Source organism: Siphateles boraxobius, unplaced genomic scaffold, assembly GCF_051911475.1.
Source record: "Siphateles boraxobius isolate OS27281-9 unplaced genomic scaffold, OSU_SipBor_1 5, whole genome shotgun sequence".
In the NCBI taxonomy this organism is placed as follows: domain Eukaryota; kingdom Metazoa; phylum Chordata; class Actinopteri; order Cypriniformes; family Leuciscidae; genus Siphateles; species Siphateles boraxobius.
Genome location: NW_027509141.1, coordinates 2914110 through 2927874, shown reverse-complemented (window position 1 = coordinate 2927874; position 13765 = coordinate 2914110). Strand labels below are relative to the sequence as shown.

Genomic DNA, 13765 nt, shown 5'->3' with positions numbered 1-13765 from the left:
GTAACAATAATATTCGCAATAACATATCATTTTTCTAAATAATTAAGTAAACCTTATTTCTTAATTTATCTTTGTAAAGAAACCTCATTGCTTAACTGGCTAGTCTCTGCTGTCTCAGACGACAACATCACTTTCTGTCGGCCACTGTACCTCATTATTGGGTGCATTTCACAACCTCACCACTAGATTCCGCTAAAAATGACACTGTGCACCTTTAAGAGAATGTATTTTAACACAAAAAACTCTTAAGACGAGACACTACAGGTGAATAGGGTAAAATTTTTAACTAGCAGATATCACCATGAAACTTTCCCAGTTAATTACCTACATTAAAGGTGAGGTATGTGATTTGGAAAACGACCGGCAGATTTTGAAAATACACAATTCAAATGGTCCTACCTTCTTTCCTCCAACGCTGGCCCTGACTCCACCCATTCGAAGAACATGGACGCGCAATCATGCACGAGCGAATGACGATTTACCACTAATCATGGAACCGGCTTTTCTGACAAGATGCGCATGCGTCACGAGCTTTGAGTATGCGCACGAAGGGGGTCACGTGCGCTGGGGGGAGGGGGGTGGTGTACGACCGTTTGATTGACGAACTTACTGTCCAATGATTCTGGCTGGTCTTGGAAATGATTGGCTGAAGTTTTTCGAGTCCTGCCCGTTCCACAGATGATTAAATTGCTTAATTTTCATTTCAGTGCTTCTAACTCAGAGGGTTAGGAATAGGATTTCAAGTTATTTTGAAAAAATGGACAAAAAAGAGAATCACATACCCCACCTTGAAGATGAGAAAAAAATGTATTTCAAGTTTTCTGTAATTTAACGTTTAAATATGCAAATTAGGCACTATCTAATTAAATATGCGCTAATTTGCATATATTTTAAAAAACGAAATTTTGTATTGGACAAAGTCAGGTTCAAAATTAAAACTAGGTACAAAACTGGAAAATTTGGTGTATATAGGTACTGAACTGGAGATTTCGGACTTTGAGTATGAGGGAAAAGTCAATTTGAGAAAACGGGCTTTAAAGATTTATATTGTAAAACGAGATTGCGCATTTAATGTTAAATACCCCCTTTCACTAGAGAGAGAGCTTTTTAATGGTGTATGTGATGACAGGGTGCTGGCAGCTATCGCGGAGCAGCGGGATGATTTAGAACGCCAACTTTTGATGAATTTAGGCAAAATCTACCGCTGGTCTCCCTTGGTTGAAATCAGGGGCCCTAGAATCGTCACCACCTTTCGTCCCGCTAGCGACGGCCCTGCCTGTAATGTTGTGTTCTCTTCTCTCCCATTAGTCACGAATCACCCATGTCAGACAGACAATGGCGGCTGCAGTAACTTGTGTCTGCTGTCTCCGGGTGGTGGCTATAAATGTGCCTGTCCAAATAACTTCTACCTGGCCGCTGATGGGAAACAGTGCATGTCTAACTGCACCGCCAGCCAGGTGAGGGCATGATCATGAGATTAGTTAAACCCAGCCTGAGACAGAATAACACATAGCGTTTCTCATTTGAAATATGTACCTGTAACATCTCTCCTCAGTTTGTGTGCAAGAATGACAAGTGTATCCCGTTCTGGTGGAAGTGTGACACTGAGGACGACTGCGGAGACCGATCCGACGAGCCTGCCGACTGCCGTGAGTGATGTGGATTGTAGGAGAGACATTTTCACAGCCAAACCGTTGTGTAATAAGAGCACATTTGTAAATATTTCTTCCAACAGCTGAGTTTAAATGCAGACCCGGTCAGTTCCAGTGTGGCACTGGTATCTGTACAAACCCAGCGTACATCTGTGACGGGGACAACGACTGCCAGGATAACTCTGATGAGGCCAACTGCGGTACGTTTATGGACATATTTTAGGTTTTCATAGTTTTTCAGGTAAATATTTTTTTTAAATTGGCAAATTGTCACTTTAACTTCACTACAGTCAAAAGCAAATATCAAATGAACTCAATGAATCAGTGCGCAAAACACGCTTGACAATTCATTTGTCAATCGGACGTTTCCAGTTGCCGCTGTTCTCGAGTCAACAACTCACTGATTCAATGATTTGTTCAGAGTGAGTCTACAGTTAGCAATTCAAATCAAGCTGATGATTCAATTCGCAAATTACACTGAACAATTAATTTTTCAGTCGGAGTGGTAACTAGTTGCCGCTGTTTTTGAGTCAACAACTCACCGATTCAATGATTCGTTCAGAGAAAGTCTGCTGTTAACAATTCACTAGATTTTTAATGTCTGACTGAAAATGAGCAAAGAACTGGGAGGTCTTTGGTGCTTAAACCCAATTAATACTTCTGCATCAAACTCACGCCATGGCTACGTCGTAGGCTGTGTGTAGCGCGCGTACCCTTCGGTGTACCCTGACGTGCACCTCTCCAAAAATGTAACAACACATCAATGCTGATTTATAGTTCTGTGTCGGACCTGCGCCTGAGCATCTACACTGTAGACTACGCGTTGGTTTTCATTTATACTTCTGCGTCGTTGTCCGCGTTGACGCGCAATTACACCAACGCGTAGTCTACAGCGTAGAGGCTCCGGCGTAGGTCTGACGCAGAAGTATAAATCAGCCTTTAGTGTGTGCACGACTGATGGCTTGAAAAGTTACTAATGTTGAATATTTGTATTGATTATAAATGAAAATCTTATTTAGGTCATGACTGATAGTTATTTGTGTGCTAAATCTGTTGTGAAAGGCGAGCTGTTAAAACCCTTTGAATGAAATGCTTGAAATTGACACATTTGTGTATTACCTTCTGAACCCATGGCTTCTTTAGTTAAACACTAGTTAAAGTTAAATTAAGATAGATTAATGCCCATGCTGTAGCTGTTGATATAATGTTATAAATCTAGCATGTATGCATAGCATTCTACTTCAAATTTTTTAACATTTTGCCCCATGTGACGTTTTTATATCGTAGCCTATTCTGTTTGTCACCACACATTTACAAACACGTTGTCTTCAATTTTAAATGCTATATTCTATATTTAGTTTTTTTCACTTGTTTGAGCACAATTGTTTGCATTATTTTAAATTTTATGTTCTGATAGTGTATAATTTTGTATAAAAACAAGTACTTACTCAAGTAAAATTGTACTTACACTGGAGTAATATTTATTAGGGTATCTGTATCTGACACTGAGTTCTAATTGGATGAGGCTATAATCGAAGTCATTGTAAAATATCCATTATCTCTGGTAAAATTACTGTAAGGCATTGCCACTCAAAAGTCATTGCTTTAATTGGTATTGAGTTAATTTTACACACCTTTAGACTGAAAATATGAGAGTATAACTCAACTGGGTCCAGTAGGGCAATAACCATGTCAATGTTATAAGTGTGTATGTGTGTTTTGCAGATATCCACGTGTGTTTACCCAGTCAGTTTAAATGCACGAATCCCAGTCGCTGTATTCCAGGAATATTTCGCTGTAACGGCCAGGACAACTGCGGGGAAGGAGAGGATGAGAAAGACTGCCGTGAGTTTCTTTAAGAAAATTATAAAAATAGCGCTGCTAAAAGAACGAGGGATATAAAGCCTTTTGTGTTTTAATAATCGCACAAGGCCATGTCATGATTTTGATTGTAATGTGATTCATTGTATAGCCAAACATAAGCCCCTTTTACACAGATTTCCCAGAAAATACAATGATAATGTGTCCGGGGATTGTTTGATTTTGACTCGTTCACACTGCCAGTAACACTGTTGTTGAAACTTAGGGGTCAGTAAGATTTATTTTTTACGTAATGCATGAAAAATATGAAAAATTTGAAATATGAAAAAACTCAAAATATACTTCACTCCTTAGTGCATCTCTTAATGATGCTTAAAATTCAGCCTTGATCACAGGAATAAATCACATTTTAATATATTCACATAGAAAACAGCTATTTTAAATTGTAATAATATTTCACTGTTTTTACTGTATTTTTTACTTTAAAAAATGCAGCCTTGGTGAGCATTAGAGACTTCTTTCAAAAATATAAAAAAAAAACGTACAGACCCCAAACCTTTGAATGCTAGTATGTATTTGTATGCCACATGAATGGAGTGCATGAACACTTTTTATTGTAGTTTAGTATGTTCAGTCATGGCTTTAACACACAGGTGAGGCTAATATTTTTGAGAATGTGATTCAAGTATAACATGTTTTATTTGTGTGTAGCGGAGGTGACGTGCGCACCGAACCAGTTCAAGTGTGCCATAACCAAGCGCTGTATCCCGCGTGTGTGGGTGTGTGACCGTGATAATGACTGCAGCGATGGATCAGACGAACCCGCCAACTGCAGTAAGTGGACACTAATTATATACAATATCTATTTTTACCATTATCCTTTGCCAAGGATATTGATAGATAGAAGCTGGCATGTTTATAATCCCAAAATGGCTATATGCTGATATTATCATCAGCCGGTCACTTCTACCACTTAAAGGGATAGCTCACCCAAAAATGAAAATTATCCCATGATTTACTCACCCTCAAGTCATCCTAGCTGTATATGACATTCTTCTTTCAAACGAATTATGTAAAAAAATTATCCTGCCTCTGCCAAGCTTTGTAATGGCAGTGAATTGCTGTTTCTGTTTTGAAGTCCATTAAAGTGCATCTATCCATGATAAAAGTGCATCTATCCATCTATCCATGATAAAACTGCATATATCCATCTATCCATGATAAAAGTGCATCTGTCCATCATAAAAGTGCATCTGTCCATCATAAAAGTGCATCTTTCCATCATGAAAGTGCTCCACATGGCTCCAGGGGTTAATAAAGGCCTTCTGAAGCGAAGCGATGCGTTTGTGTAAGAAACATTTTCATATTTAACATGTTACAAAGTCAAATGCTAGCTTCCGGCCAAAAGCAGTCTACTTGCGTTTCATTTTCATTTTTGTGTGAACTATCCCTTTAATATCAATAGTAGCATCACAGCAGTTCTTTCTCTTATTTCTTTGTAGCTCAGATGACGTGTGGTGTGGATGAATTCCGCTGTAAAGACTCGGGCCGCTGTATCCCAGCGCGCTGGAAATGTGATGGAGAGGACGACTGTGGCGACTCCTCGGATGAGCCCAAAGAGGAGTGCGGTGCGAATACTACACTAGGACATGCCATTTAAACTTACTAGATTTATTCATTAGAAATTCTGTTTATTAGCGGGGCCGGTTCTAGGCATGGGCAGGGGTGGGCTGAGCCCACCCAATCAGAATTTAGGAACCGATAGTGTTAATCTGTTTTTACGATTTGTGCATTGATTAAAAGCAAACTGAGGTGGGTTCTGTGTTAAAAGGTTTGATGAAGGGCTGTAGAATGCCGCAAACAATCACAAAAATAACACCAGACATTTGCAGTAGCCTATATTTTTCCTTGAAAGCGAAGACGGGCAAAAATGTTTGCATGCTATCAAGGTTTGAATTATGAGTTGTATCTTCGTGAATATGTACACTGAACAAAATTTTTAACGCAACACTTTTGTTTTTACCCCCTTTTTCATGAGCTGATCTCAAAGATCTAAGACTTTTTCTATGTACACAAAAGGCCTATTTCTCTCAAATATTGTTCACAAATCTGTCTAAATCTGTGTTAGTGAGCACTTCTCCTTTGCCGAGATAATCCATCCACCTCACAGGTGTGGCATATCAACATGCTGATTAGACAGCATGATTATTGCACAGGTGTGCCTTAGGCTGGCCACAATAAAAGGCCACTCTAAATTCAGTTAAAATTTAGATTTTAAATTATTTTGGTCATATTTAAAATTAAATGTAAAAGTTTTGAATGTGATTAAAACTTATAATAGTTTTGCTCATTAAAGATTATTTTGGTAAAATTTAAATTTAAAAGTTTAAAATTTGATTAAAAATAGTAGTTTTATTAGTTAAATTTAGTTTATAATTTATATTTAAAATTATTGTTGGTCAAATTTAAAAGAAATTTTTAGATTTGAATGTTATTAAAACTTACAATAGTTTTATTCATTAAAAAATATTTTTGTCAAATCTATTTTTTTGTAATTGTAAAAGTTACAAGTTAAATTTAACGTTTTAGAGTTATTGTAGACCATATATATATTCTGTATATATATATATATTTGTTGTTTTAAACAGCATTAATATTGTGATTATATCCGCAGATGAGAGGACGTGTGAGCCGTATCAGTTCCGCTGTAAAAACAACCGCTGTGTCCCCGGCCGCTGGCAGTGTGACTATGACAATGATTGCGGGGACAACTCGGACGAGGACAAGTGTGGTAGGTTTTCACCGGCCACTGATGTGTGTGAAGTGAACATCAGGCACACATTCAGAGACACGCTTCATGTTACATCAGCACAGTGATGACAGCAGGAACAGAACGCACCTCTCAGACAGGAGATATGAAATGAGCAAATTCACACTGGCCCAAAAACCTGATCGTTGCCATTCTCATTTATTTGTTCATGAGCACATTGTTAATGAAAAAGGGGGCTTTTTTCATGCGTGCATGTTTCCGTTTCGTCCAGCCATTTACGCGTCTACATCTTGTTTTTATTCTTCATTTCACACTGCCACATTGATGTGGGTTAGAGGTAGGTTTCCATTCTCAAATGATCTTCAGGCCTGAAATGTTTCCTTCAGTGGCTGCTTCCTGATGACAGGGAGGCTTGAATGCTTTACTAAATGTTACTATACATAAAAATCCAATGCTATCTATTTTTTTATTGTGATCTACATGTGTTTAAAACTAAATGGTTAATGATTCTATAATCATGATAATCAAAGCCAATGACAATGTATTACTGAGCCTTTTCCAGTCTCAGCAGTGAGCCACTGTGAAGCCCATTCCTGCAGTTTTTGAGCAGTTATGATTTGAATTTGATTTGTTCCCCGCTGCTCCCAAAACACCCAAACCTCCATCTGTCCCTGTGTCTCCAGTCATATCACCTACAATCCCCTGCTTCTCCAGCCAAAGTGATGTGAATCACAAGATAAAAAAAGTCCAGGCCACATTTCACCACAAAATTACATTTTGTTGAAAGAAAATTAAGCTTGTTGGGGTTTTTTTTGTTGCACTGTGACATGATTTTTGATGGCAATGAAGCACATTTCCCCCCTAAACTTCTCATTGTAATATTTTTCAGACCTTTTACTTTTCAGTTTGTTTGTAGTTACTACTATTGTCAGTGTCGATTCTCACTATATTATTATTACGTTGATTTACTATGATACTTTTTTACTTAATGTGCAGTAAGCGATTTCTGAGAAACGCTGTTGAAAGTGGATCGTACCGAGCAGCATAACACACTTGTGGCCAATCAGCAGTAGGGGACGTGTCCACTCATTATGGGGGAGGAGAGGGAGTGAGACAATCAGCAGTAGGGGCGTGTCCACTCATTATGTGGGAAGAGAGGAGGCTTGTTCGACTTGAACTGGCGCTGCACAGACCGATCGGTTGATGACATCAAAGTACCGCGAGAGCGATTCAAAAGCATAAGGAGCCGTCTGCTCTCTAATCGCTCTCGCGGTACTTTGATGTCATCAACCGATCGGTCTGTGCAACGCTGGTTCAAGTCGAACAAGCCCAGGGAGTGAGCCAATCAGCAGTAGGGGCGTGTCCACTGATTATGGGGAGGAGAAAGAGTGAGCCAATCAGCAGTAGGGGCGTGTCCACTCATAATGTTGGAGGAGAGGGAGTGAGCCAATCAGCAGTAGGGGCGTGTCCACTCATTATTTGGGAGGAGAGGGAGTGAGCCAATCAGCAGTATGGGCGTGTCCACTCATTATGTGGGAGGAGAGGGAGTGAGCCAATCAGCAGTAGGGGCGTGTCCACTCATTATGGGGAGGAGAGGGAGTGAGTCAATCAGCAGTAGGGGCGTGTCCACTCATTATGGGGAGGAGAAAGAGTGAGCCGATCAGCTTCAGGAGGCGTGTCCATTCATGATGAGGGAGGAGAGATAGAGAGAGTGAGTGAGAGGGAGATTTGAAGAAAGAATTCAGAAAGAGAAATGGGTGAGAGACATTACAAAAATAAGGGTTATGATCAGGCAAGAGCTTTTAGGACCCGTGTTTAATAGTAGAGAAGCTTTCCAGCGCTGGAGAGAGCTCAGCGGGAACGCCTGAAAATGGACGCTGAGGTTGTGTTGTTTCTGCTCCATACGTGAGTAACTGGTTTTGCTGTGATACACAGAACCAAGATCTGCTATTGTTGTAATGTTAGCTCTAGTAACAGGACAGTTTTGAGTGTCAATGTTTGTCTGGTGATGCAGCGACTAACAACCAACTCTTGCTTGGACTTGTTTACTGTATGTTCAGTTTTTGTTCTTGCTTGTAGTTCTTTCGTCATCTTCGCTTTATTTTTCGCAAAGCATTATTTTTCTTCGCTTTAGCTATGATAAAGAAACACCCACTCTTGCATTGCGTGTTCATGCATTTTAGGGCTGGAAAAATTCAGGGAAGGGCGTGTTTGTTTTGGTTGATTTCAAATAATTGCTTATTCTCAGTAATCGCTTACTGCACCTGTAATGAGCTTAAATTATAGCCTGTACAGCAAATTCTACCTTGATGTACAATAGCTTTCAAAAGTTTGGGGTCAGTGAGAGCTTTTTTTTCTTCTTTTTTTAAAAGAAATTAATACTTTTTTCAGAAATTATTCAATATAGTAAATCAGTTAATAATGTTATAAAAGATGAGCATTCCAAATAAATGCTTAATTTGTTTATGTTAATAATGTTTAAACTTTCTTTTGAACAATTTTTCAAAGAATTTATCTGAAAAAAAAAATGTATCAGTTTCCACAAACTGTTTTCAACATTGATAAAAATCACTATATTAGAATGATTTCTGTAGGATCATGGGACACTGAAGACTGGAGTAATGATCACAGAAATAAATTACATTTTACAATTTTTTCACATACAACCATTTTAAATTGTAATAATATTTCAGAATATTACTGTTTTTAAAAAACTTTTGAAAAGTAGTGTATGAACACTACAATTAATACATATTTTTTTTAAATTACTGTAATGAGAATGAGATTTATTTTTGCACTATAACTAAGAATTAGGATACATTTTTTCATTAAAGAAATAAAGTCCCAATGGAAAATTATTTTTACACTAACAACAGGCTTTGTTTACTTTATACTAAATATAATTTGTTCTTTCTTTCTTTTGATTATGTAGTGAAATGTGACATGGACATGTTTTTGACTGGTTTTGTGTGATTCATCTGACTGTATGCTAAAATATGACAAGATACTATAGAATAATTATGGAGGTTTGTGTTGTGTGCGTGTCAGTGCCCAGGAAGTGCTCTGAGAGTGAGTTCGCCTGCACCAGTGGCCGCTGTATTGCTGGCAGATGGAAGTGTGATGGAGACCATGACTGCGCTGACGGATCTGATGAGGTACGTCACAAAACTATTCAGTGCAGGAAAACACACTTCAGCAGATTTTCCAGGGTTGAACACTAAGGATTTTTTCTAAGGGCCCACCACAAAAAAAGTAATAAATAAATAAAATAGGCCTAGTTTCTGTCTTTGTTGTTTTTGACCCATTACCTTTTATCACTACTAGACTAAATCATATGAATTTAAAATATTGTTAAAGACAAGTATACTTTCAGTAATAAAATAAGAGCTAATAATCAATTTTCGAAATGGCACAAATTCAGTAGAACAAATAAAATAAACACTGCTTTTAATGTTTTTCATGCAAGAAAATAAATTTTAATGTTAAATAGCACTGCATAGTCTTCACTGTATAAATTTAATATACATTAATCCTTATTAAAGTTACTAAAGTTATTCAGTCAAGAGCAGTGAGCGATTTGTTTTTTGTCCAGGTTTATTAGGCTGCTGTCACTTTAAGAGCTGCACTGATCCAATCTATTGTTACACTCATTTTATCTCTCAACTGTTTATGTTCACTTAAGATATAACAGACTACCGTAAAACTTCAAATAATAAGCCCGGGCTTTTATTTTCCCATATCGTCGGAACTGCACCGGCTTGTATTTGAGGCAGGCGTCTATATGAGACAAGCCTTTATAATTTAGTGTTGAGATGTTGTTCATTGAGATGTTGTTCCTAGAGTTTTTAATCTTTAAAAATCTCCAAATGCTCCACGTGAAACTGCGGTCTTCCGACCTTTTACTATTGTGTCCATTGATTTTGTTTAATATGCGCGAGGGAGAGAGAGAACAAGACAGCACTCGTGTTGTTTGGAGAAGTGAGAATGTCTCTCTCTCTTTGCTAGTTTGCGCCCTGTCAACCGCAGCAGTCATTCTATTCTACATCACTCACCGATCAAAAAAGGCTTTGGCGGGACAAAAATTTGGGTTTTAGAAGATTAAATACAACCCGAAACAAAAAAAAAGACCCGGCCTCTATTTGAGAGCCTATCCTCTTCGAGTACTATTGAACGAGCCAATGTAATTGGCGTGCGTGATTCGCATCACACACTCCGCCCCCGCGGCGCGGGTATAAATACGGAAGTGGATGCACGCACTAGTTGCTTTTCGCTGAGGAGCCGAGAGTAACCCGGGGTCAGCGGTGGTCCAGCGGTGGTGGCAAGGGGACTACGTCCTCCGTTCACTCCTTCAGGGAACGGTGGGTTGCATACGCAACCAGGATGTTCCCTTTCAGTCGATAACGTCAGACGTAGTCGACGGTCGACTGAATGGGGATAACCTTTGAAAACGCCACTAACGCTGCCACCTTCCAGTGCCTAAACCAAAGCCTCCTGATGCCCCCGCAAATTTAAGGCGGGGAAGGACAGGGCTTAGGCCAGGGAAGTCACTGCTTTTCCTACAGGACCACTGGGAAAGCGTTCCCCGTACATTGGAAGGAAGGGACGCTGCGGAAGCCATATCCAACCCAGAGGGAGGTAACGTGAAAAATACACATATGAACTGGGCGGAAACCGGGCAGTCTAACATATGTAATGTCACTGGGGTGGCTCCAGCCTAAGACGGGGGGAGACACACCGGACAGTGATGGCAGAGAGACTCTGCCGAGGGAAGACACGGGCTCACCGCAGGGAGCCGTATCGTGGAAGAAAACACATATGGGGTCACCGAAGGGACCGCAACATATGGACCCAGCCTAACACAGGTTCCACACTGCTTACGAGTGGTAGGCCTAACACCAGACGTTCCGCACGTCAGACGTCGGGGGGGTGTGGAGGAGCTCAACAGGGTTCAATTTTAAGGGAACTCAACTGGAGTAGAAAGGCGCACGTATCCAGTCCATAGGAGGGGAATGGCGCAGCAAGCCGACACTTGAACCGGGCTCACGGTGAAACTGGCTTCATGAGAAGGGAGCCCACGGGAAGCAGCGGTTCAACTAGGTGTCGTCCAGCCCCCAACTCTAGAATCTGTTTAAGCATATCGTCAATGCCCAGCACTTTACACTCATCATAGAGCTCAACACCTAAGTGGACATGTTGCATCTCGGATTTTTACCGAAATGAAGGCAAGCACTAGTGCGACTTTGCATGGAAACAGCCTTCCCTCTCTGCTGAATTCCAACAGATATTTGTAGAGCTGGTCTGAGGTCTATGGCTTGCGTTCTGTACACGTCCAAGCGAACGGACAGAGAAGCCAGGGCTGGATCTGCCTCCTCCAGGGTAACGCTTGCAGGCTCACCACCTGCTCCTATTACGGGAGAGGTAGGAACCTTGGGCACAATCCGAGCCGGGGTCTCAGCTTGTGAGAGTTAGCCGGCCCAGACTCCAGGCACAATACGTTGACCGAAAGCGAGCAAGTCCCTACCCTCTAGTAGAGACCACGCGAGCAGGAGAACTGATATAACAGAATTTTTAACTCACTGCCTGCAGTGGCTCAGAGGCGGTCTCTGCAGTGCATCGCACCAGGGACAAGGCCCAAGAGGATAAAGAGGGACGCAAGGATTTACAAGACCTTGCTCCTCAGGAACCTGACGATCAGAACGTGCTTCTGCACACTTCTGCAACACGATGAGCGTTGTTTAAACACTGAGGCAACATCATTTTGAGGGTGAAGGAAAACAGCCTACTCCAACCCATTTTGCAGGAAAGAGAGCATTGAAGTGATCGAAAAGCTTTCAGGATCTCCTCTGGAGAGAAGACGCGCTCAACGACTAGGTTCCACTTCTAAAGGCGTAAGCACGCTACCCATTTCTAGGGGGTGCTCGCAGAAGTGATGGTAACTATCACATGCCTGTGATAGCCACCTGAACCTCCGCGTTCAGATGTAAGACCGCCCGGAATCTCCGGGGGAAGAACGAGTGTGCCATCGTGCCCCGTCCCTGAAAGAGTTTTCAGGGGAAGTCAGGAAGGCTGTTGATGGGAACCAGGTCTAGTTGGGCCAATAAGGGGCAACTATGAAGACCTGTTCCTCTCCTGACTTGGCACGTAGGTGCAAGCGACGGGCGCAAAAAGACAGGAGCATTGCTCAACACAACATGTAAAGATCACTGGGCTTCGGAAGCATTTTCTGCTCAGCACTTGAGTGTGATAAGTTCACTGAGCTTCAGGAGCATTCCTGCTCAACACCTGAGTGTGATAAACTCACTGAGCTTCAGGAGCATTTCTGCTCAGCACTGCGTGTGATGAATTCACTGAGCTGCAGGAGCATTTCTGCTCAACACCTGAGTGTGATGAACTCACTGAGCTACAGGAGCATTGCTGCTCAACACCTGAGTGCGATGAACTTCACTGAGTTTCAGGAGCATTTCTGCTCAACATGAAGTGTGATGAATTCACTGACTTGAGCAGGCGCAAGGCGACCATGAGTCGCAGTCGCTTTTAGAAGGCTCACTGGGATTAGACGCATTTCTGCGGGCCCCTGGGGCAGCTGAGAGCCAGTGTTTGTCCAAGGGTAGTCCGCTCGGTTTATAGAAACACTGGCAGGAAGACGAAACCGGAGGGGCAACTGAGCGGCCCCGGAATGATCATGACCCAGCTGGACCCAGGGGATGGAGTCTCCACTTGCCCTGGCTATAACTGTCGTGAGGCTCGATGGCGGCACGATTGAGTAGAGCGGGAAGAGTGGAACAAAGCGTCCTCAGAAGCTTCTGACTCCAAGGAGGAGGTGACGGGTGAGTTGTGACATGCAAGGGAAGCTTGCGCAACGGTCACAATGTCTAACAACTCGAGGCACGAATGCCCGTGTAGTCGAGGGTCGCCCCGGCCCCCGTTAAAACACGCCCTTTGTACATGGCCCCTCTGTTGAAGAGGGTTTGGCAGCAGACCGGGATGAACTATAGTCACACAGGGTGAGCTGCTCTGCCACGATCACCTCAGGACTCGATCATGAAGCTAGCGCTGAAGCGGTCACATATGGAGGAAGCCAAAGGCTGCAACTACCATATACCCCAGGAGCTTCTGAAAGTTCTTTCAGTGGGACCCTTTCTCACTTCAAACACCAGCTGAACACATTCTCATTGGAGAGACGTGTTAGACCGAGTCCATCTCCAAAACTGATAAAGAGATACTCAGCCCGTGGGCGAGATTACTCTCTTCCAGTTGACCTGAAGACCCAACGGGCTCTGGAGCAATCGAGAGGAAGGACACTGTAGTTATACTCCACCCTTACACGCAACACACAGGATGGCCTGCGGTGCGGAAGGTAGAGATCTGAAGCATATGTCTTTCAGGTCGGAGCTGCAGACCGATCTTGGGCCGAGATGGTCACGACCCACCACCTAGTAGCACGAAGAACGAGTTTACAACTGGCCTTCGTACCGGCTGGAGGAGCTGCTATATCAAATCCTTCGCCAGCAGGATAAGATAA

At 41.9% G+C, this 13765-nt stretch overlaps 1 protein-coding gene across 4 annotated transcripts in view; it reads left to right on the top strand.

The window, feature by feature from the left end:
- The window catches only part of lrp1aa (low density lipoprotein receptor-related protein 1Aa), a 264759-nt gene that overhangs the window by 204130 nt on the left and 46864 nt on the right, over nt 1-13765 (top strand). For all 4 annotated transcript variants that reach the window (XM_077204508.1, XM_077204507.1, XM_077204510.1 and 1 more), the window contains exons 62-69: nt 1309-1457; nt 1556-1649; nt 1736-1852; nt 3378-3497; nt 4185-4307; nt 4976-5101; nt 6148-6264; nt 9292-9398. In XM_077204508.1, the coding sequence (XP_077060623.1) occupies nt 1309-1457; nt 1556-1649; nt 1736-1852; nt 3378-3497; nt 4185-4307; nt 4976-5101; nt 6148-6264; nt 9292-9398 (953 nt within the window). The remainder of the gene's footprint in view (nt 1-1308; nt 1458-1555; nt 1650-1735; nt 1853-3377; nt 3498-4184; nt 4308-4975; nt 5102-6147; nt 6265-9291; nt 9399-13765) is intronic.